This window comes from Monodon monoceros, unplaced genomic scaffold (assembly GCF_005190385.1).
Source record: "Monodon monoceros isolate NGI ecotype Baffin Bay Population unplaced genomic scaffold, NGI_Narwhal_1 Super_Scaffold_22, whole genome shotgun sequence".
NCBI lineage: Eukaryota > Metazoa > Chordata > Mammalia > Artiodactyla > Monodontidae > Monodon > Monodon monoceros.
Window position 1 is genome coordinate 76,679,764 of NW_021703779.1, and position 26,098 is coordinate 76,705,861.

At 32.5% G+C, this 26,098-nt stretch overlaps 1 protein-coding gene across 2 annotated transcripts in view; it reads left to right on the forward strand.

Annotated features, from left to right (window-relative positions):
- Window positions 1-26,098, forward strand: part of PCDH11X (protocadherin 11 X-linked) — a 731,019-nt gene that overhangs the window by 27,199 nt on the left and 677,722 nt on the right. Inside the window, exon 2 of one of the 2 annotated variants that reach the window (XM_029241308.1) lies at window positions 22,590-23,174. In XM_029241308.1, coding sequence (XP_029097141.1) covers window positions 22,635-23,174 — 540 coding nt within the window. In that variant the 5' untranslated portion in view covers window positions 22,590-22,634. Of the gene's footprint in view, window positions 1-22,455; window positions 23,175-26,098 lie in introns of those variants that run through there. The other variant, XM_029241309.1, reaches the window with a different exon arrangement.

The following is a 26,098-nucleotide window of genomic DNA, read 5'->3' on the forward strand; positions in this document are numbered from 1 at the left end:
GCCACAAAACGTGAAATAGCAGTGTCATATTTAAAGTGGTTCTGGTCATTTTTAATTAACCAGGGAGAAAGAAAGAACAAATTTAAGACTGTTTAAAATGTCGTTAATTTATTAGAAAAAGTTTTAAATTTATTTAAAATTTATTGTCTACAAATCTTTAGTAATGTATTTATTGGTTTAACTGAGGAAATTATATTTTAAAGTAAATATGTTAATTCATCCTTCTCAAATGACTACTCAGTTAACATCTATGTGGTAGTGGGTTTCCTTTATTTTATGCCTGAAATTATATTTTATTTCTAAACTGATCACATTGTCAGATCAAAGAGGTAATAAAGTGTAATTATTAATTTTTCAATTGAATATTCACAAATATTTTAATTTTGAACCAGATATTGAAATAAGCTAGCTAAGTATGCAAGTTTTAAAAAGATTCATATAATAATAATAATAATGGGTATACTATAAAATGTCATGATAAAAGACATTTGGTTAAAGATATTTCTTGGCCCTACTCATAAAGACTAATTTTCCTGAGAAACTTAACTCAGTCCTAGAAAGTGATCCAAGAATAATATTTTTCTTTCATTTTTTTAACATGATAAAGTCAGAGTTTTGAAACAATAAATATAACTTATATAAAAATAGCTAAGAAAAATACTCAATTTCCATTTATGAAAATGGAAGTGACAAAAATACTGATAGAATCACTTACTGTCATTACTCTTAGAAGTTGCAGTTTCCCTTTGCGATGTATTTAAAGATGATGAATATATCAAACTTTATTCTAAGGAAGACTTTTTTTGTGAATATAAAAGGTAATAATCAGATTTAACTTCCTTTCTCTATTGATTCTATTCCTACTCACTTGATCTGTTTTAAAAGTGCTTATGCAGCTGCTTCCCACTAGCTATCTAGGATGGCAGGGAGACGCAAGAGGGAGGAGATATGGGGATATATGTATATGTATAGCTGATTCACTTTGTTATAAAGCAGAAACTAACACACCATTGTAAAGCAATTATACTCCAATAAAGATATTAAAATACATTAAAAAAATAACAATGCTTATAGAATATTTAAATGTACTAGTTATTTGTAGAATTTTAGTCCCCCCTTCTTCCCAAATAAATGTACACAGAGGATGAATTTTTGAGACCCTAAATTCTCTTTCTTTCCACAATTTAGTTTCATACAGTTTTCTGGCATTCTTTAAACTAGACACTTGCTTCTTTTAATTTTAGATACTGTATATTTCATATATACATATTAAACATATACACATGTACATACATACATACATATGTGTAGTTTTTAATCAGTATTTGTTGTAACATCTCAAAAAGGAATGTCAAATATTCTAAGGCTCTAATATTAGAATAGAACCATTATATTCACCACAATAATTTTCATTGGTTACATGTATTATATTTAGAGCAGCTTCACACTAAAATAAGTGATCGTGACAAAAAGATATAGGGCAAAATAAACAGAAAGCTTACCCCCTTCAAATAAAAGGAAAAAAGGTTCAGTAATATATATGAAAATAACATTGAATAAGTGAAGTACATTTTTCTTGAATAATTTAGTACATTTTGTGTGAATAATTTAAAGGACTATAAAGTGGGGAGATCAACAGGACTGTATAAGTGAAAGGGAGAAGAAAGGTTGCTATTCAAACTCAATTTAAATTGGTTGTCTTTGTAATCACATATGGTTGAATGTTTTGATCTCCTTATAAAAATGAATATTCTAAAGGTTTACTAATTTTTGAAAATTGGGAAGAAATATTTACATTTTTTCCCTTGTCTTGGGGTATGCCAAAAAAAATTTCTGGAAAAATAGAAAGAATGAAAGTGAAGGAATGTTTTGTATTTGCTAAAGCACAGCCACTTCAAGGGTTTGATTTCCACTAGAAAAAGCTGTTTTGTTTTAAAAGGAGAGAATGTGCATTTGGTGTTTCTCACCTTTCGTGGTTGTGACAATTCTCTTAGATATCTTAAATTCTCTACCTGCAGATTTGTCATAATCTCCACAGTACACCTGTTTAAAAAATTGTAGCCCAGAGAAACCTGAAACCACAAAAGAAACTTTTCTCAAGATGATAAGTCGCAAGGAGTGTAAATTTCAGTTACCTCACCTGTGGGAATTTCTTTTCTTATTACTTTTCAACTAATAAGGCACCTAGATGATGGGAAATTTAATCTCACTGAAGAACTAAATCTCTCTATGCAAATTAAGTTTGCACAAGCAAGTTAAAAATTGAGTTTAGCCTTAGGCTTAAACTGGTGGAAAGATAGTAGGCAATGTGGAATTTGGTACTTGACCACACTTATTGAGTGCAGGAAAAATACAACAACAAAAAATTCATAAACTTTCTTGATGTTGGCAGGGGCCAGTGTCTATATTCCTTGCTGTTTTTCCTTACCAACTGGATTCATGCAATACCATCTGAACATGTGCAGAAGAGCAGAGAGTAAACAACGTTTTACTCATACCTTTTGTGAAATCTGAAAGATGTAGGTTTTCTACTGTCAAAAACATCAAGGATGTGGTCTTATAGACCTATGCAGCTAACAATCAGGGAGAGGCAATGAGTTAAATACTCTTAATTCAACAAAGTTCAAATAGTTTAACTTTTAACAGAAACCTCTTAGTAAGACTTACTGATGTAAAGGTGAACAGGGAGAATCAATACCTAAGGCAGACAGTGACTGGAATTGATAAACTAATTCATAAGGTTGAATCAACATGTGAAGATGGTTGTTTAATGGAGACTATTGAAGAAGAGAACACAGTATGTTTCCTTTAGCTGGTAGGGTAGTTTCCTCTCTCCCCAGTCATCTTTATCTGATTTTCTTGTATATTAACAAAATCTTAGGTCAGACCTTTCAACTTCCGTTAGCTATGTGGTTGTTTGCTTGAATGTCTCTTAACCTTAAAAACATTAGAATAACTTTTTCTTACACCTAGAAATACTTATGAATGACAGTTCTTTTAAAGATTTGTTGTTTGTTTTATTCCAAGTTTTCTTTAGTAAGTTCTCAGAGCCTCATGGAAAAAAATCATGGAATTTCATTATCAGAATGGGTGAAAACATGTTGGCCAACCAGAAGAAAGTATTTTATGAAAGTAGCATACTGCTTTCTATTAATCTTTCAAACATCCTGTAATATTACTGTAATCTCTATATTTCTACACCTGAATATTTGCATAATTTCTTGCTATTTTGTACAATGCACACTACTGTTACTATTCTAGACTCAACACTTGGCAGATAGTTCATCTTAGCAATGCCGTACCTGAAATTTGGTATTTTACCCCGTATCCGATTTTCCTACAATAAATGTACTTAAGGTTTACATAATTTTTGCTTCAGTTTGCAATTATACAAATTTACTAATAAGTCATCAGCTAGCAGGATTAAAATGGAAGAACTCAAAGCATTAAGTATTGACCATTCCCGTTTTATTGTAACAATTTATCAAGGAAGAAGCTATTCTCTGAGAGGCAGTCAACTGTAGTTAGCTATATTTTGGCTTCCATGGTATAGAGCAACCTCATCTTGAATTTCAGAGCAACTACATCTATACATAAAATATACATCTCTTAAATGTGCCATCAAGTCAATTACTAATTAAAGTTATTCTCATAGGCAGTTTTATCTTTAACATTTTGTTTGGAGTGAATTAGGCACATTGACATGTTGCATTACCAAGAAATAAACTTACTTTGAAGAGATAAATATGATTCAGTCCTCAGATATTTGCCATTTACACTCTTAATTAATAATAAAAATGGTATGTGTGTGAATGTGAGAAAGTGTGTGAATTTATGTGTGTGTGTGTGAGAGAGAGAGAGAGAGAGAGAGATCAGAAAAAATAGTATTTTAATTCACCCAGCAACATACCATTGGGTAGACAAGCTAATAGAGATACTTTTTATTAGAGGGCAGAAATTCCAGGAGTTTAGAATCCATGTGTCAGCAAACTGTATATTCAAAACCTCTTGATCCTCATATATCACTCTAGTATGAAGAAAATTTCCTACATAGGCATAGCCCCTAATTCATAAAGTGCACCTGAACAGTTCATAAAATATTAAATGTAAAGGTCTACAACTTCTCAACTTTCAAATTTCTTATTAATGGAAGGAATGAGCACTCATGTTAATCAAATTCCTGGAAATCATAATTTCCTCAAAATAAAGCACCCATATCTGTTACTTCTATAAATCCAGAGAGGAAAATTCAGCTATGAAAATAACTTTAGCCTGTTATAGGCCCAGTCTTTATTAAAGGCAAAGATAAAACCCTGATTATTTCCCACACTTCAAAGTATGTTCAAGTTAATTAAGTATTAACATTCACTACATGAGTCTTTATTTAAAATCATATTTATTCAAACTATGGAAATCTTCAATTCTCTATTTGCACAGGAAGCAAAAATTATTTTTTCTTTTAATTGAAAAGAAATTAAAAGAAACAGTGAACATTAATTCAGCGAAGAAAAACAAAAATAACAGTGATCTCTGCAAATAAATGTTAACTTTTATTCAAATTTAATACATGTTTATATATTTACATTGAAAAGGAACATGATCTGGGCATCAATAAGTCCATCAGTTTGCTTCTATATTTGTGGCATTTGATTAGCTACCTACATTACATTATAAGGATGTCTACTTCCCCAAAGTGTTTTGATCTTTGCTTTTAGATTAATACAGAATGCAATACTTGCTGAGGAATTTAAGGTACTCTCCTTGGTCATGAAAAATAATTTAATATATCTTAGGTTATCTGGCACTGCCCAGTAGGAATTCTATATAGGAATTAGAATTCTATTCTAATTCTATTCTAATTCTAATAGAATTCTATTCTATATAGGAATTAAGGGAAAAGTCACATATGTTTGTGTTTGACTCTTTTGACTGTAGCTAGCCTAATCGTTAATCTTTAGAGGCCAAGATGAAAGTTTAGGTAGATGATTAATGACTTCACTTTACTAGTGGTCTCTTTAAGCATATTGATCATATGATAAATATGATCTCTATTTATCATATTTATCATTAGTACAATTACAATTAATATATAAAGCTAGCTTGATGGCTAAAATTTTAACTCATTTTAAATTAACTTTTATAATGAATAACTTAAAATCAAATAACTTCTCTAAAAATCTTAGATTAAAATATATTCTCTTATTTAGCCTGAACATTTTCCTACAAAACATGTTCATTCTCCTGACTTTACCTTATCTGTTCTTGGCACTAACTATCAGTCACTTAAAAAACCTTGGAGTATTGCCTCTTTCTAATCCCCATATTCCAGTCTAAACTTCAGACTTTCTATCTTGCAATCTCCTTTCCTTAAAATTCTTCCTATGCCTTGCAACCACTTATCCAAAACATTTAAAGAACTCCATGAACCTCTTCCTAACTCCATTATGCAAAAGTGTTCTTTGGTACTCCCATAGCATTATACTTTTTCCTTTGTCAGTTAGCCTATTCAATGTACAGTATTATTTATCTTGTACAAGTCTTGTCTTATCTCCCCCACCATAAAAAACCTAATGTAAAGTTCCTCTATTATATAAATTTAACATAGTCTTTTACATACTGAGGGTGCTTCAAAATTAAAGATCACCTAGATGGTTGGATGGATGGATGGATAGAAAAGCATGAGTATCCTAACAACACATTTTCCATAGGTAAATCATGCATACCTTAAATTAAATACAGAATACGAAGTACCTCTGTACTGTGCTGTTCAATATGGTAGTTACTAGCACATGTAGCTATTTAAATAAAAATTAAGTAAAATTAAGAACTCATTTTCTCAGTTGCACTAGTTACATTTCAAGTGTTTAACAGCCACCTTTGGCTACCATATTGGACCTTGCAGATATAGACTATTTCTATCATCACAAAAAGTTCTGTTGCATAGCACTGCTCTAGAAAGTTTTGATGGAGAAATGAATGTGAGAAACACGTGTCTCCGGAATTCTAGGAAAGTCATAATCATAAAGTAACAAGGCATAGGATTCCCACTTCCCCATATTAAAAAGTATAAATTACAGCCATTTACAATGTAAACAATTATTCCCTGAAAAACATTTATATCAGTATCATTCTAATCACATTTTCATTTAATCTATAAGTTTTTGCAACACCAATATAAAGCTCAAAATATAATAGACGTAGATAGTAAATTGCCATAATCTCTACACAAATATGCATTAAATGCTTTAACAGATCAGACTTAATTGGAATTAAGAATGCAGCAGTGTGGGCTGGCTTTTGAAAATTTTAAAAGCTTCTTCTAGTCTAAAGCCTAGAAACACCTTTCCAGCATATCCTACCTCCAAAAGTATTGTGGACTTTTTTTTTTTAATCCAAGAAAGAGCCATAAGATCATATTGAAAACACAAATTTATATGCCTTGCTTCCCCTTTTCCAAAATCTAAAATTGTGCAAAGACCATTAACCTTTTCTTAGTTTGTAGCCATTACAGCAAATTGGAGGATCCTGCCGTATAATGATGGACCTCTGCCATGGCGTTGTCTGCTTTTTGAATTTAGATTTGTGGTTTCTTGAAATCCAACTCAAAGTGTTTGACCTACCACAGGAAAACACTTTTGTGAGTAAGAAGGATTCCACAGATCACATGCCAGAGAGGTCTTGCCTCAGATGCTCTCAAGTTCGTAGTCTTGTGAAGAAGCTAACAAGCTTGGGTGAGACAAAATTTTGCTATCCTACTTACAGAATTGGAAATCCCTCTCTAAGATAATATGAATTGATATCAAGAAGCATTAGAGTTAAGAACAGCTTCATAACTGAAGAAAATTGAAATTAATATGTAGGTAATTATTAATTCTTAGTGACATAATATGTGATTAATATTCAAGGATTGACCATCTTCCTCAGCTTCAGGAAACAAATACTATTAGTCAAAGGGACTAGGATCATACCTAGTGCACATATATAGTACTGTGAATCTATGCATTCTACTGTTTCATAATCCTACTGCAGATTCCCAATTCTATGTGTTAGGTTTATAGAACTGTTATAAAAGTCCAAGGTAGAAAGCCCAGTTAGTGGATACAGCATTTTTATTTGAGCTTCCCTTAGCAGGCAAATAAGTGTAGCAGAGTCTGCCTCATTTTGAATTACTAGACTATTTTGTGCCTGCATTTCAGAGTCCTGAATGATTTTCTGCTAACAGCACTTTATCCATCAGGGAACACAGAGTCATTGCATCCCTGAAATTAAAGGGACCTTAGAGGTCCTGCTGTGGAACCTCCCACCTAGTGTAGTATAATGTTATTGAACCCCAATCTTTTAGTGCATCTATTTTAAGTTTCAACCGATTACATTGTACTGGAGGAAAAGAACTTTTTCTTCCCCTCCTCTTTTCATCCTCTACCCCACAGCTGATTGCAGAGCACTATGAGGACTGTAGGAAAGTGGGTTTTAATTCAGATATTTCAAGGTGAGTTTTATATATGTTAAACATCATATAAATCACACTTCTTTTGGGTCTTTTTGGGAGTACAGATTTTATCTGAACTCCCATTTTTAGTGTTTGAATCTTTCTTTTCCTTAAAAGATTTGTGTCAAGCTTAAATTGTTAACAGTGAGAATGGATGAGGGGAAAGGGAAGCTTATCTTCCAGTATACTGATTAATATCGTGTGGGGAGAGATGTAATACAAGAAAAATCCCCAAAATTACAGTAAGTGTTTCTATTGACTTGGATGACAACACATGTCATCAATGTATTGTAAATTTCTAAAGAATCAATTATGAGAAAAAAAATACACTATAGCCTGACTGATGGTTACCTATGAAGACTTAAAGGCCACTTTGGATCATGCAGCAATATCATTAGGACCATTAGATATCCATGTACTGATAAATTACAGAAAAACCTATTTTTGGAACAAATACCTCTTTTGTGGTGGTAGAGGGACAGGCCCTAGGGAGAGGGACTGTTCTTCTTCATTTTTGCATTTCCAATGCCTGGTACATAGAAGGTACTCAATAAATATATACTAAACTAGCAAAGAAGAGATTTTTCTAATAAATAAATATATGTAATTTCTTATACTGATAGGATGATGATTTGATTAAATAAGCTAATTGTCTATCCCCCCCAATCTTCATTCAAGTGATTAAAAGTTTTTAAGATTCTGTTTAATCAAATGAAATTTGAAATAATGTTCAGAGTGTCATGGGAAGTTTTAATTTTTTCAAAAATCATTTAAGTTTATAGACTTAGTGGTTAATGTGTCCTCCAGTGCAGCCCCTCAACCTTCTCACAGTACTAAATAGTACTGTTATAAAGTAGTACAATATATTTTATATTTTAAAATAATGTGTTTAAGTTCTTTGTCACAAATTCCCATTCTGTTTTTCTCTTCCATGTGGCAGAAGAGAAAGTGAAATATGTGCCACACCCCACCCACCCCCACCCCCGGCATTCCTGAAAGAAGAAATATCTTAAAAGTGCTAGCCAATGGAAAATTTCCCCAGTAATTTAATCTTAAGGATGAAAAAAATTTTAAACAACCTTATTTTACTTGTTATGTCATTATTTTCATTGTTCCCTTCCATTATCTCTTTTATCCCTCTATCTCTATCCACCATCCCCTTCAGGCACTCAAATCCACTCTCAGTGGTACCTAAGACCTCTCAGATCCATCAAATCTCCCCACACCTTCCTTGTTCTTTCCAGTCCTTCAAGTCTCCCATTCATGGAAGTCATGCTCAGTTCATTACAGTTTTGCCAAATTCCTCACTGTGCTTTTGAGTTTCTATAATTAACTTCTTACTCTCTACCCACTTTTTAGGTTCCCCAACTTCAGATTCCCCCAGTTAGTTTTCATCCATCTTTGCCCTGCTTAGATTCCATGAATACTTCTCATTCTCCTAGTCCATCCTGATGCTCAAAATCATTCCTTGTCTCTCCTTAGTACCCCCACTCTTTTCAAGTTTCCTCCACAGACTCTTCCATACCCTCTGCTACTCCTTGTTTCCCTAGTGCCTCACAGTTCTTCTCAAATTGTTCAAGGCCCTTACAGGTAGTTGGAACATAACTCATCACATTATTACTACATTTACAAACATCTTGAGGGTACAAACTGTCATGAGTAAGACCGTTTGTAGTTTAATCATTGGCAGGATGATTCAATCTTCTTCTTTATTGTCCCTTAACATGCACACATGTTTCAAAGACCTAATATTTGTACCAAGTTTGCCTTCAATAGGACTTGAGATAATAGAGCAGAATTATAAAAAAAAAAAAATTAGGAGGTACAGTCCCCATTTTCTTAGTGGTAGTTTACCATTAAGATAGCAAAGCCAAATTAAACTAAGATAAAATATTCTTTAAACAAGACATTCAGTTCAAAACAATGTTCTGACGGAGAAAGAATAGATGAGTAAGGGAATGTGCTATTCAAATGCACATGACACATAATAACTATTAATGAGATATTTTTTCCAAATTAAAGTTATAAAAACAAAACTCCATGACTCCATGACTTTGTTGACTGCCTTCTCCATAGTTGCCATATTTTAACTACAAGTCCCTTAAGCACTTACATTTAACTTTATCCTTACTCTTATGCTTATTCAGATATTCCCCATGTGATGTTAATCTGTGAAAGTTTCTTAGAGGAAATGAGTTGTGTGAAATGCCCCAGAGCAGATGAGGACCTTGGATGACCAGAGATGTGGAAAATGCTGTGGTTCGAGTGGGTGTTGGCTTGACTGAAGAGGAGAGGTCATGGATTAGAAATTAATGAGAAAGACGTATGTTGGAAGCAACTAATTAAGGACCTTTGAATGCTAGGCCTCAGAGTTTAGATTCTGTAGATTTTAATATATAACACATGTAGTTTTTTGGTTTTCAGTTTTTGTTGTTTTGTTCTGATTGTTGTATATAATGTTTTATGAAATAATTAATATTTATTTTCCAACATCAAAAAAAGTATAAGTAGTCCATAAAAAAGTGCTAGTTGGATAGATAATATATTTGGAAGTGTTCTGTTTTAAAAAACTTTTCTTCTGAATAAAAAAAAGAGGTGAAGAAGCTGTCCTTATGTCAAATCTGACTCACTTTAACAGTTCCTCTTGAAAATTAGCAGCTGTAATTAGTGGAAAATTTTGAAGATGCAATGTTGTGGTTGTAAGCTATAACAGGTTTTAATTATCTTTTTAATTTTAAAGTTATCAACTTTCAGAAGTTGAATTTTTATCATTTTCAATATGAAATCATGATGACATATTTTAGTTGGAAGTACTGTTTCAAAAAAATGACTTGATTTTGTGAGATGTGTTTGCTTCAATATTTTCAACACAGTACTGTATTACAGGGATTCAAGATGTATTACAATTATTCAATGAAAATAAACCCCTGCTTTCTCTAACTTACATTTGTTCTTAAAAACAGCAAATATCAATTAAAATCATACAATGAGTCAGTATATATTTTATATTTCATCAAAGGGATGAACTGGTCAATTTGAAAACTTGACCAATTTGAAAACTAATCGTAATAATATCTAAAGATAAATGTCATTAGAATATATCCTTTTTGAAAATGTTATCAAGAAACAGAAAATTTTGAGGGGAATTTTATTTCCATAAACCTTTGAAAATGGAAAATAATCATTAAAATACTCTTTTAAAACAAGGTTTCCATTCTAAATTATTGGTTTGGTCAAAAAGTTCATTCGGGTTTTTCATAACATTTTGGGAAAAACCCGAAGGAGCTGTTTGGCCAACCCAATATATGAAAAATTATTTGTTGCCAAGCTAGAAACAACCATAAAATCACTACCTACTGAAAACAAGGCATACAGTCTTTAAACCTTGTAAACATCATTTTAAATCAAATAAAATTATATGAAATATGTAGTTGATGACAATAAGATATTTGGAATTGTGTTGTAAAAACTTTTAAAGCTGTAGCATTGCACATAACTGAGATTCATTATGCAAATGACTACAGATTTATGATGAAAGCTTATTTCAATCATAAAATGCTAGAACAAGAAAGGATCTGAGAGATGAACTCCAATCCTACTCACCATAATGAAGAAAGGGAGGCACAGAATGATTAAATGACTTGTCCGAAGTCATAACTACTTAAAGGCAAAGTTAACACTAGAATTCAGGCCCAATTATTTTTCTCCCACTGGATTAGACTTATTTATTTGCCTTTGTGAGTGCAGGATATACAAACACATTTGTTTATTTTCTTTAGTTTAATAGTAACAACAACAACAATTGCAAACACATACAACACTTGTGAGTTTCAGGAACTATTCTAAGTGCTTTACATATGTTAATTCATTTAGTCTTCACAGTAACACTATGAGGTAGATGCTATTATTATATCTATTTTTTAATGAGACAGAGAATTTTTAAAAACTTGCATAAAGTTACACAGCTATTAAGTGATGGATCATGGATTCAAAACCAGGTGATCCATCTCCATAGCTCATGCTACAAAATCTTAAATAAAATGTCTTTTTTTTTTAAATTTCATTGTGCCAAGGCAATCTATATTTGGATATAATAACATTCTATGACTTTGATTTTTAAGTAGGAAAATGAATGTTTGTCTCAATTTCTATGCCAAATATATTTAATAATAGTTTTAAATGAATGGTCTTGCTACAATGTATGTAAATCCCTGAATGAATGATTTGTCTGAAATCATCAATATTGGTCATTAAGGCAGTAGCAAGAATGGATCTATGTGTAGGCTTTTGGTTGATTTTGCTTATAGATAAATTTTCATTTATTTTTAAAACAAGAAGATCAAACCAAAAGTATATTTTAACAATGCTTCTACAATATGGTTTCTTTTTGTGAGCATGGTAGAATTAGCTATCAATGAATTATTTTTTTGTACACTTGATAATGACTATGAAAAATTGATTTTACACTTTTTCATGAACATGGCACACAACGCAGAAATAAAAGTCCTACTTTTTTTTCTAGCTTTAGTCTGTAGACTCAATTGCTACTTCAAAAGTAATATTGGGTAAAATCATGCCCTTTTAAAGAGGGCATATTTTGACATTGACATGTTAATTTATTGACATATGGGAAGGAAATAAGTATAAGTAAGTGAAACAATTAAAGCAACGTTATATAGTGGATCTGGAAAATGTAAGAAACCAATACCTTATGCACAAAAAATTCCTATGTTCATTTACTGTTTTATGTATAATGTAATAAATTCTGAAACTTATTATATATATATATAAATGAAATTAGAATGCTAGATCTTCCTCCATACATTGCCTCTATTTGTCCAGTTTTTTCCAAATAAAAGTTAAACACAATAAAATTAAAAATAGGAATAGCTGACTCCTAAGAAATAAGAATTTTAGAGAAAAAACAGACTAGGAGCAAGACTGGATATTGCACAGAGAAACTGAAGGATTCCATTTCGATTTCAGGGGTTAATGGCTTTTACTAGTGGTTTAAATCACTTTGTCTAAGTTTTTAAAGTCTAAATCACTTTGTCTAAGTTTTTTAACTCTCAAAGTCTTTTATTTATTAAATTATATTTCTTTATTAATATGTATATATATATACACACACACATAAAAATTTAAAATGAGCAGCATTTATTAAGACTGTATTCAGCACTGTGGAGAACTTGGAGGTCAAGGGTTAAGTTTGCACAGAAATAGAAATATGAGGAAACATAACAGCCAATAGGGCTTACATTGCATGATTCTATTATAGCTATAAATTAAATTAAAAATTCAGTCATTTAGTTGCACTAGGCACAGTTCAAGTGTTATAGGCAAATGTGGCTAAGGGCTACAGTATTGGACAGTTCAGGTTATCAAACATTTCTACCAGGCAAACAGTTCTACTGGACAGTGGTAATCTAGAGCGAGAGGAAAATAATCTTGAGCTATGCGTGCATCCAAGGAAAGTGAAAAGATGGCTGGGGTATCCGATTCATAGGCAGGGGACAAAAAAATGATAAAATGAGATGATGCAGTAAAATTTATTATTGAATCATTTAGTGATGAATGCTATTTTATGACATTAAATCTTGAAACTATTAGGTAGTGAATATTTTTAAGAGATTGGTAACTTGTTAATTCAAGGAGAAACAATCAAATTTCCTCCCATTGTAAATTAGAAATCAAACTTCTTGAGATCCTCCAAGAGAAAAAATGTGCAGTTTTATAAACAAATAGTATCTTACAATTATTTTCATAAAACATTATATGATCCCCATAAAACCTATGAGAAATACTATATAAACAAATGTACTGTATCTGAGACACTAAAATGATGAAGAGGTAATATACCAATACAACTACCCACTTGATAGTTTTTAGTATAGTGTTTACGGTCAATAGAAGTGTGGGGTACTCACCATGTTCTCCTGATTTACCACCATCATAATCCTTATAGGGATAATATGAAGAATATAATGCATGATAGAAATCATTAATTCTTCAAGAACTTCAGACAGGAAACTGAAGGGTATAGTGCAAATATCATAATAGACAACTATATAGGTTTATCTTGCTTTATAATATCAGAAATGCATGCGTAATATAAAGAAGTACCTATAATATATTGAATACATATGGCCAGGATGACTATACTGAAATGCACAGCTCCAGGTGCTTATGGTCTAAATATGACTATAGAGTGGAAAAGAGACATTTTTTTTTCAGGGTATAATCACCTTTGCTTCTAAATTTTTATTCTTGTGCCATCTATAATATCAAGTCCTGATGCAAAGCAATTTTTGTTGTGAATAACGCTGGCCTTAATTTTCCAGGGTTGTTAGTTTATAGGAAGAATTAATACAGCATTTGATCACAATTTCATAGAGTGAGTGCCAGTTATAGCACTCACTCGTGATATAGTTCTGGTTGTGATAACTCATTCTATCATCTCCATTAAGGTGTTGAATACATTTGCAAAGGAAAAAAATATTTCTCAGTATTTCAAATATTCTTGGAATAAGAAGAAAATGTGAGGACACTATTATACATTTATTATCTATACAGAAATTGTGATTTATCTAAAATAAGACACCTATTTCATACTCTGTTTCAAGTTGAAATAATCACAATGTAAGTTGTAGTTCTAAAAACCAAGAATATTTTCGGGGGGGTAAAGCAACACAAATAATTTGAGTCTCTGGTACCTAATAGGAAGAATGGTATCTTTATTTTCTTTCTTTGGCAAACTTTTTCAAAATCAATGTGAAATCTATTTTTCAGAAGACAAAATTTTTTTTGCAAACCTTCATAAATAAAGTTAGTTATGTTCTTCATAAGCAGGGAAAGAGCTAAATTTAAAAAGTAACGACTGCAAATGCCTAAATAAAAATATCTATTTGGTCTCCTTATGCATTAATGTGGGACATAGTGAAAGTACTGCATATCGAGACTGCCTTAATATGAGAGCAATTCTGACCACTCCACTTCGATTTCAACTATTGTCTAATGTAATGGCATCTCAGTTGCCAATTTTCATTGAACACACATACACACAAGGACATATACCCACAGTGGAACATGAAGATGATTATTTTAAACATAAAAATGAAATATCCCATGAATATTCCACAATTAGGATTTGGCTGGCATTTTCTAGTCCAAAGAACAAAACTGTATCCAACTCTGTGGAAATGGAACTTGTACATTCTTGATTTCCCATTTGACAGTTACTTAAAGTCACTTTGAGGTTAATGTACTGCTTCAGTTATAAAAAGGTAGCATAAAATTTTTCTTCCAACATGTTAGCCTATTACTGTGTAGAAGGAAGACTCTTTACTTATGGTGGGAAAGTATGGAGTATAGTGAATGAAATCTAATGATGAAAAGAATCACTTTTAATTCTCTTATGAACCTAAGTGAGATTTGTGGTACTCCAAAGTAGTAAGTATGATAAAAAGCAATTTTAAATAACAGCAATCTACACATTGAACAGGTATAGGATTTGTTAATTAATTTAAATATTTTATGTACTTCTAGTTGGGAAAACTGCTTGCCAAGAACAATTTAATTTGTAATGAAAATACCTGCAGGAGAAGATTGTGCTTAAAATATACTCTTAGAAAATAATGTAGGTTTTTAAAAATAAAACAGAATGCACAGTATAATGAATACTCCAAGTTGTTGTATATTATTCCTATTGTGTCTTAGAATCTTTGGCAGTCTTTGTAGTAATATGATCTTGAAAAAAAAAAGAGTTCAAAACAAAAAAATCAGAAACCCAAAGACCCAATAAATATTTCTTAACTTATGTTATAACTTAACACTTATGTGTCTGGCACAGTGCCCATACACTGCTAAAGTAAATATAAAGGCCTACTAATAAATTTTGTTGTATATTTGAAATGATTCACTTGCAATCAGAATAGAGGATGACACTATAAAATATTACAGATCTATACAATTATTTCAATTTAAAGAATATTTTTATGGGAGATGAATTTTATACCTAAATTTCTATTTTTGAAGAGCTAAACCTTCAGGTATTATGTAGGATTTTACACATAAAAGCATCCAGTTTATAATTGACCATTTTGTACACTTTCAAATATACTAATAATATTGAAACAGGACCCAACCGACCTTCTCTAAAATTAGGATTCCTCAAATTTAGCAAGGTGTTTTTGAATGCCCAAATTGAAGTTTGAATGATTAGTATTATATTTATATTTGGAATTAAAATGAGGTAAGACAAAGTTGAAATAATAACTTATTACAGCTTTGAGGGATATTGCTAAATAACAGGACATTTCTTTATGTGTTAACTTAGAAGAAAGAGAAAGTAAAAATAGTAGAAATACTAACATTTATAATTTGTCTTTGTGCGAGCTATTTGTAAATGCATTTGAATTGTATTTGTTATAGAAACAATTCCTTCATGAAAATGGGGCTGACCCCAGAATATGAATTTATTGTACAAATTAAGAACTGACCAGAAGTAGTGTTTAATTCATAAATGCTAATTCAGTTTTTAAAGCCAGAATTCTGTGTAATTATTGTTCTGCCCCAAATTAAATGTATCAAAATGTGGCCTGTGTATGTCCCATTTATGGTTCAAATGTTTTTCTACCCATTGATTCATTTATGTTGTCATTTTTAACTTGTCATCCAGTTTGAGTTTTGTGGTGACAGAAAATCAAAATCACAGAAATGATATTAAAATATGTGTAAAAGAATAAGAATTAAAAGGAGAAGGGATTTTTGCTGAACCTTTAGCCTGAGGCACTTGCTATTAGGCAGTTGATTAACCAAGTAGCAAGATTGGTTTTTAAGAAGTTGCTGTGTCATTTTTGCTTGGTGGTCTATGATGTGTAGCCATTGATTGAGGATTTATGTCACCCCGAAGTCATGTTACCCGGAAAAGCTTCTTTGTCTCCCTGGGTGAATGAATGCAGCTATTAAGGATGAAAGTCATCTCCTTGTTCCTTGGAACAATAGGTTGGTAGATACCATTCATTTTCCGATGATTAATATCTTACCTTGATTCATTTTTCAGACTATCAACTGGGATCTTGTTTTCAGCACCTTCCAAGATTCTGGTGGTATATCTCATTTGCTTTTAGCTGTTGAATTTATTACATCATGATTTTGATAAATTAGCAGCTGACACAAATAAAAAATATACCAAGTCATCACTTTTTTCTGATTAGACCTACACTGTTTTATTAATTCCTGAGAATAGAGATTAATTAATTCCTGAGAATAGGAATTAACAGAAGTATTCACTTATCCTTACATATCTAAAAATCAAAATGGACTATTCAATCAATTCTCAGTGAAGTCAGAAATCTACCCCATTTATTTACCTGCTTAAAACATGATCTTAAAACCTGGTCATCTAGGGCTTCCCTGGTGGTGCAGTGGTTGAGAGTCCGCCTGCCGATGCAGGGGGCGCGGGTTCGTACCCCGGTCCGGGAAGATCCCAGATGCCGCGGAATGGCTGGGCCCGTGAGCCATGGCCGCTGGGCCTGCGCGTCCGGAGCCTGTGCTCCACAACGGGAGAGGCCACAACAGTGAGAGGCCCGCGTGCCGGAAAAAACAAACAAACAAACAAACACCTGGTCATCTAGAGGATCTACAGAGTGTGAAATTACCACCTATTTGATATAAACATTTAATATATGAATTAATGCCTACAATATTCATATAAACCATATAGTTGTTATAAAGATTAATTGAAATAACTGATTTGAAATTACTTAGAGGAATTAAAATGCTACGCCAAATGGAGATCATCCTTTTAACCTCAGCGAATCCAAGAACTATTTGTTATGATAATATGTTACTTATAGACCAAACATATTAAAGTAATCAGTAGATATTGAAATAATCATGATTACATTCACCCCAAGGTTATAAAAGGATATATGATGATGAATGACCATTATATTTTTGCCAAATGGAATATGTCTCTTGCTTGATTAATCTGTAAAGCTATTTTAAAAATGCTCCCTAAATCATATCAAAAATCCAGAAAAAATTAATATAGAAGAGCAACCTTCACAAATTGTCTTATAAGTGATATTCGAGCATTGATTATTAACAGATTTGAAGCCCCATTAGAGAGCACTGCACTTCTGTTGTGGAGTGTTAGAATGATTCAATAAAACATAAACATTTTAGAGAAGGAAGGAACATTGATGGAATCGACTTCTTGGAGAAGATTAGATCCAAACGTGAAAATTAGACCGGTACAAAAAGAAGTACGATAAATGAGTCTTTTGTGGAATAAAATTTAATAAAAATATCAGTTTAATAGAATCAAAGTACCCTACTAAATCTTTCATTTCGACATTTCAACTTTCAGAATACATAGGAAATAGTCATGCCAAACAGGACAGCCAGTGCACTTACCCCACTCTACTTGTGGTCAATCCCTTGGAAAAGATTGAGTTTATCAGTTGCTCCAGTTTGTCTTTCTCCAGGCGCAATGTTCTAGATTCCTTCCTGTCAACCTGAAGAACTACATTATTATTTTCCCAGTCTTGAAAGAAGCTTTGACTGTGCATGAGAACAAGAATGTAGAAGTAACTATATAATACATTATGGTTGTTTAATTGTGTATTTTTGACTTCACAAGACATTACAGTAATTAGAATGATGAAAGCCAAGTGGATTTAAGATCATGGGCAACATACAGGTATTTCTTATTTTCATATAATACCTAAATTTGCACTTTTTTTTTTTTTTTTTTTGCGGTACGCGGTCCTCTCACTGTTGTGGCTTCTCCCGCTGCGGAGCACAGGCTCCGGATGCGCAGGCTCAGCGGCCATGGCTCATGGGCCCAGCCACTCCGCGGCATGTGGGATCCTCCCAGACCGGGGCACGAACCCATATCCCCTGCATCGGCAGGCGGACCCTCAACCACTGCGCCACCAGGGAAGACCTAAATTTGTACTATTTTTAACAATTTGTTACTGTAGCATGTAAGCCACCCATTCATGCAGAATTACCTTAAGTATATTACAAGTTGAACGCAGCACTACAATGAAGGAAAATGTAAGAAGTATGTCAGGGAAATTATGCATTGGAATTCTTCTGACAAACCATTTGAATATCACTTTTATGGTTTGAAATCTCTAGAACTGCATATAGTAGAGACTTAGTTCCCCTACCTACTTACCTTTTTAGAACTAAATTGCTCAGAGACTATAAAACGAACTTGCATTTTTGCTTTTCATATCTTAAAATTTCAGAGTTGCTTATTTTGTTTCTGCTTTTGTTTCCTCTGACTGTCATGATTCTGTCCTTCTAACTATGACTGTTCCCTACCCAATCACTATATATTGCCTGTAAAAACATCATTTAAATAACGCTGGCACTACTGAAACTTGTAGAACATTTTAATTTTCTGCATCTTCTTTCATTGTACCTTTCTTATCAATTTCCAAACTAACCGTAGACTATAGTAGCAGTGGGATGTGGGAGAATGGTAAAGAAATCTAAAGTTATCTTATAGTTTGTTAATGGGAGAGAGAAAATTAGAGCTAAGTAAGATATGTCCATAGGAATACTTTCCCTGCATATCTGAGTTAAATTCATCATCCTTCCATAAGACTAAGCAGTGACTCTTTATATCCTAATTTCTGTATTGGTCATTCAAATAATTAAACTCAGCAGTTTAAAAGAAAACTTTTTTTTTTTTTTTTTCTGTGGTACGCGGGCCTCTCACTGTTGTGGCCTCTCCCGTTGCGGAGCACTGTTTCCGGATGCGCAGGCTCAGCGGCCATGGCTCACGGACCCAGCCGCTCCGCGGCATGTGGGATCTTCCCGGACCGGGGTACGAACCCGTGTCCCCTGCATCGGCAAGCGGACTCTCAACCACTGTGCCACCAGGGAAGCCCTAAAAGAAAACTTTTTTAATTTTAAACATAACAATACATTTTCAAGTGGTAACTGCAAGCGTTGGAATCAGAATCTGGAGATTGAGGTTATTTTATCATGCATGTTTACATCCTGATAGAGGCAGAGTTGACTTTGTTATACATTTGTTGAACACTGAATTAAAGATATTCTGGAATAGTTTTGTTATCAATTATAAACTCTGTGAGGGCAGAGGTTTTTGCCTGTTTTGTTCACTGATTTATTCTCAGTGTCTACAACAGTGCCTGGCATACACAAATTGCTTAATAAATATTTGTTGAATACGTGACTACCCTTTCATGAAACTAATTACTAGCTAGACAGTAAATAGTCCTTCTAGGTTTGCAATATGTATATTTGCCTAAGTTTTAGAAATTGAATTGTCCTTTTTCCCATTTTTTTTCCTGGTTTTCAAAACCTCTGAAAGAATTTCAAGTGATGAAACATATTTTAAAATGTTTTATTTGATGTTATTATTAAAGTAGAGTAGAACACATTTAGAATGGATTGGCAGAGGGGGACTGCTTAGAATTACGTCACTTTCTTAATCCCTCCTCTTGTGTAGGATATTACAACATGCACACAATGTTTTAAAAAATGGTCTGTAGTATTCTTCTGCCAGTTGTAATAACGTGTAATACCTAAGGGTAAGATAAGAATAGAGTGGTAGTTTTAATTCTAAGTGCCCCATTTTTATTTTTGCTTATGTTTGCATGGTATTTATAAAATCACACACTTAGACACTCAGTTTTTTTTTAGATGTTCTAGAGTCACAATAGGACACACATATATGTATGCATATTAACTCATAGTAAGTAAAAATGAAGTATTTTAATTCTCACATTCATAGAGCAGTATAAGGCCAATAATTCACAAGAGAATGAGTCTTGAAAAGGTTGCTATATTAGGTAATCCCAATGCTCACCATTGAGCAAATGATGCTAAAAATACCACAGGCAATAGTCTTTTTGTGTTGTTTACTAGGATAGAAAATGTCTTCAGCATCAGCATTACTCACTATTATACTTAATTTTTTTTTTATAAATGACGCCAACTGCCCAACATAGGAAAGTGGTTGGACTCATAATATATAATTTTTAAATTCTGTGATAAGAATTTATAAAATGAGATGCTTCAAGTCTATTTAGCTTATTTCTTTGTTCTATTTGTGACCCAAGCTATCTCAATTGTTGCAACAAATGCTTTTGTTCTGTTACTGATTGTAAATAAGAAGGTTTCTTTTTCCCCACTCTTGTGTCTTCAGGCCTGTCAATATGCATATTTTCTAAAATTATTTAATGTAATACATTGTCTGGCATAATCAGATCATAATATCCATAGCAAGTTATTTATATCATTTCATGAGTCCTCCTGTTTGTAGAACTATGACTAAAATTTTTGTAAATTTTAATTGGTTATCAATTACCAATAAAAATTGAGAACTTCCTTAATTAGATACCTATGTGCATTAATAGTTTTCCATAATGGATTTTTAAATGACCATCTGTTAGCTAATTCTTTAAAACTTCAGAATGAATTGAGAGCTGCATTAATCCCTACTTAATTATAAAAATATAATATCTGATAGGATTTAAAGCAGTGTAACACAAATTTCACTTTGTGTTTATATAACATACAAATAACATCCAGAAGCATATTAAAATGTTTCATAATGCTAGATATTAAAAGATATTTAATATACCAAATTGAGACTGTATCCACCAAATAAATTTGAGAATAGGAATTGAGAATTAATAAAGGAAACTGAAGACAAATTTGCAATTTATAAAGAAATAAAAATTCCTTGTTGAATTTTTTCAGAAGAACTAGAGAACTGAAATAAAGTGCCAGATTTCAGTCAATGAAAAATAATAAGCAGGGAGGGGGAAAGGAGCCAGAGATATTCTTTTTTTTTTTGACTCTCTGTTTTAACTTGATAAAGTCTTTTAAAATGCCTTTCTTATTTTTAAACCCTAGTCAAGCTGTTTCATGTAGTTGGGTAATTCTTATGTCAGTCTGTAGGTGTGAAAACCCATTTTCACATGGACTACTTTATGCAATCTATAAACAAACTCTCAGAGTTGGGATGCCTTGCACTCCAGTTCCCTCATTGAATGTTTGAATATTGTCTAAGAAATCATAAATATGTAGATCTAAACTAGTGATACAGCTTCTGTATCAGTACCTCCAAATATATGGAATTCAATCTCTCCTGAAAACCATTTTTTTTTCCAGAATGCTTTAATAGGCAGTTGTTTAAGTTGATCTGAAAGTTGCCTCCCTGTAATTTTATACCTATTCTTGTTCCTCTCATCCAAAGAAAGACAACTTTAATCCTCTTTCACATGATTGTTCTTCCCATGTTTAGGCATTTGCCATATTGAACCCTCTCCTCTATGAAAGGACTTTTCTTTTTAATCCAAACTTCCTAACCTAGATCGATATTTACATTTTGAAGCCCAGAGCTGAACACACAGAACATTGTATAAAACATTCATGACACATAGAAGAATTGCATTTGAAAACCACATTGTAACAAAGAGTAAATGATTATATTTTTGTTATTAGTAACACATATCCCTTTACTTTTCCTTAACTATTGAATTAAATGTTTTAAATTATTTTTATTACTTTTAACTGTCTTGTTATAATATTATCTTTTATATATCTTATCAATGGTGAACACCTTTATAAATATTCTGGGTCTCATAATTACTCAACGTATCTTGCTTAATTTACCTTTCATCTTGATGTAAAAATGCATAATATTAAATTCAAACAAATCTGTCATTAGTTTATTTAACAGTGTTTTTCGTGCTAGTATTTTCATTTAATGATTTTGGCAAATTTTTATTTTATTGAAGTATAGTTGATTTACAATGTGTTAATTTCTGCTGTACAGCAAAGTGGTTTGGTTATATATATGTATATATATATATGTGTGTGTGTGTGTTTCTCTTTCATATTATTTTACATTATGATCTATTACAGGATATTGAATACAGTTCCCTGTGCTATACAGTAGGACCTTGTTGTTTATTTCATTTAGTAATTTTAATTTAAAACTGAGCATTTAGTTAACATACATTAATGCTTGGCCTTAATAATTGCTTCTTCTTCCTCTTCCTCTTTCTCTTCTCTTTCTTTTCTTCTCTTCTTTTCTCTTTGGCAGTTCTCTGTGGACTGATAGAAAAAAACTAGTGCAATCCTGCCTGGTATGGACTTGTTGTCCGGGACGTATATATTTGCGGTCCTGTTAGCATGCGTCGTGTTTCAGTCTGGCGCCCAGGAGAAGAACTACACCGTCCGGGAAGAAATGCCAGAAAACGTCCTGATAGGCGACTTGCTGAAAGACCTCAACTTGTCGCTAATTCCAGACAAGTCCTTAACAACTCCTATGCAGTTCAAGTTAGTGTACAAGACCGGAGATGTGCCACTGATTCGAATTGAAGAGGGTACTGGTGAGATCTTCACTACTGGAGCTCGCATTGATCGTGAGAAATTATGTGCTGGTGTCTTAGTGGACACCCGTTGCTTTTATGAGGTGGAGGTTGCCGTTCTGCCAGATGAAATATTTAGACTGGTTAAAATACGTTTTCTCATAGAAGACATAAATGATAATGCACCATTATTCCCTGCAACGGTTATCAACATATCAATTCCAGAGAACTCAGCTATAAACTCTCGATATGCTCTCCCAGCAGCCATTGATCCTGACATAGGAATAAACGGAGTTCAAAACTACCAACTAATTAAGGTGCGTTTCAAAAATGCTTCGTTAAAGATAGCACATTTTTTAAAGGGAAGAAAAAAAAAAAAGAATCTTAGTGTACTTCAAATTTTGAGTAAGCCATCACCACAATTTTACAAAGTTTAAGTAAAGCATAGCAAAGAAAATTTATCAATGCAATTTTTGCAATTGCATGGAGTTTATGAATCTTCATTTTATGTATATTCATTTTCAAGCAGTTATTTGTGTTTCCACTAACAATCTATTATAGCTGTCAGACAAGGAGTTCAGCCTTGCTGCTTACAAATCAATAACCTACACAGTATCTTACTTTTAATCTGTCTAGTCATGACTTTGCCTCAAACTTGGCCTAAACAAGCAAATCTAAACATCAAGAATGAATCCACAAACCTATCGGGTTTTCTATGTGATTATTTTAGACAGAAAGCTTTATCTTGTCCTTTGAAAAGAAGCCAAATACATTTATTTTGGGGGTGAATAGAACATTTTTATTACTAGCATTTCTACACAGATATAGTAGTAAAAAATATTTTTCATGCTGATTTCAAGTCAAAGCAAGATCTTTAAGCATCTCTTGAGTAACAAAATGAGATTAACTTTTAGATATGTCTTGTTAATGTTAAGTATTTTCATTTTGTTCCAATTCTTTGAAAACACAGAGCATTCATTTACAGTAAAGGGTAAGTCAATTTTTCAGTCAAAGAGTTTCAGTTAACCTAAGGAATCTATTTTGGTTTGATTTGGGTCTTGGGGTGGTAAATGCAGAGGGAAGAATAGATGGAATATTTGGTATTCTTTGAAATATGTGCAGAGAGACTGCATTTATCATGCAAACGGGAGAATATTTTTAATTGGCTATATGGTACATAGAGTAGTAGAAAACTCAGATTGGGGTATGTGATATAGTACAATGCACTTGAATGATCTTGGCAAATGTGTAAAAGAACAAATGTGCAGGTATAATATAGATATGGTCAAGCAATTTTCAAAGTTTTATAAACATTTTCTGACTATGCATTACCAGATTATGATTATCATAATGACCAATGTTAAAATTATTCAAAGAACACATAAATAAGATATTTTGATGAATATCATCTGAAGGTTTTAGCACGGAGCTTGTGTAATATTGGAAAACTGCTCAGATGAAGCTGATATGTTGTGAAGATATATTTGTTTATAAATACATTCAGAAATCGAACTCTGAAGATCTTTTGAGTGATTTCAAGTGAAATGCAGATTTGTGTGTGAATATAAGAAGTAAAAACTGAAAACAGATGGATGATTTATAAATAAGCATTTCTAAGTAAGGTCCTTGCAATGGTGTCTCCTTATCTGATGAAATGTAAAAATATGCAGAAGTCAGAAAGATACAGATCACAATTTTGTGCTTACCACCGACTAGACAAGCCACCTCCAGCTTAATCTTTCTTACTTTTAGTTTCTCCAGTCATAATATGAGATTGATGATATAAATTTCACAGGGGCAGAATTGGGAAGAATAAGCACTAAGTAGAGGGTAGATACACCTGCATAGAAGGTTTTTCGAGATGCATTGAAACATTTGACTGTTTATAGAAATGTGAGGCTTATTACTTTAAACAGTAAGTTGCATAGCAGAGTGGATACTATCTCTAAAGTTACACTGTCCAGTAGATGACTGGACAGTTACACTGTCCAGCAGTGATGACGGAAGTTCTATTATCTGTGGTATCCAATATGGTAGCTACTGGCCACATGTGGCTATTGATTACTTGAAATGTGGTTACTGTTACCAAGGAACTGAATTTTTAATTTTAATTAATCTTAATTTTAATAGCCACCTGTGGTAAGTGGCTACTATTTTGGAGAGCACAGCCTAAACAAAGAAAAGCAATTTATTTGGAAAATAAAAATTGACAGATTCAAATCAAAATGGGACCTTACCAAATTTAAATCAGGAATTAGTAATAGGGTCTCTCCATCCAACAATCCTGACAAATGTGTTATTTTGAAATGCAGTGCTTTACTGAAAGAATAATTTTGTAATGTCTCCCTCAGGGCAGCTTAATGAACTTCCAAGAAATTTCTGATTTGTCTTGAAAGCTGCTTAACAAATTCAAATTAAAAAAAAACAAATAAACCCACTGGCTTAATTTAGGTTTGTTAAAATCTATTTTCATTTGAATTTCTTTGAAAGATTATCAGCAAGTGACATAAAGACAGGCTCACTAGAGGTTCTTAGATGAGTCTTAGAAATAGACATGCTCTACAGTTTCATTCTGTTTTAGAATGTGTGATAAACCAAAAGTGATGTACCTAAGTACTGGGGCATTTGTTTGGCCCAATGGGCAAATACTGTCCTGACTGCTTGTTAAAAATAATAATTATGGAACACAAAGCATAGCCCTGGGCTTGCAGAGGGCCATCTCATGGGTTAACTGAGTGCACTTTGACTTGCAAAAAGGTCCTGTCATGAAAGTGGTATGTACACTGGGGGAGGGGGGATAGGGAGGTTAAATAAAAAGAAAAAAAAGAAACATGTTATGATTCATCCATAAATTTTAAAAAGTGTTATAATTTGAAAGTAAGTAGGCCAACCATACTAATTTATTTTAAAAGACCTTTCCTGCAGAATAGGTTGAGAATTTAATTAATGTTAACTTGTTCTGTTTTTGTTGAGTAGACAAGAATAGCAAAATCACAGTTTATCTTAACTAAGGAAATATAAAATTTATATGAAAAGTTCAGATAATGAAGGGAGAGAAGGGGGAGATATAGGGAAAAATTCTAGGAAAAATTAGGTCAGTTGTCTTGCTATTAACAAATCTATGTTAATTAACAAGATAATTAACTGAAAATAAAGGTATTTGATAAATGTATCAAAAAGTATATAATAAAAAGTAACATAAGGCAAAACGTGCAATATTGATCTTCAAAAACTTAATATA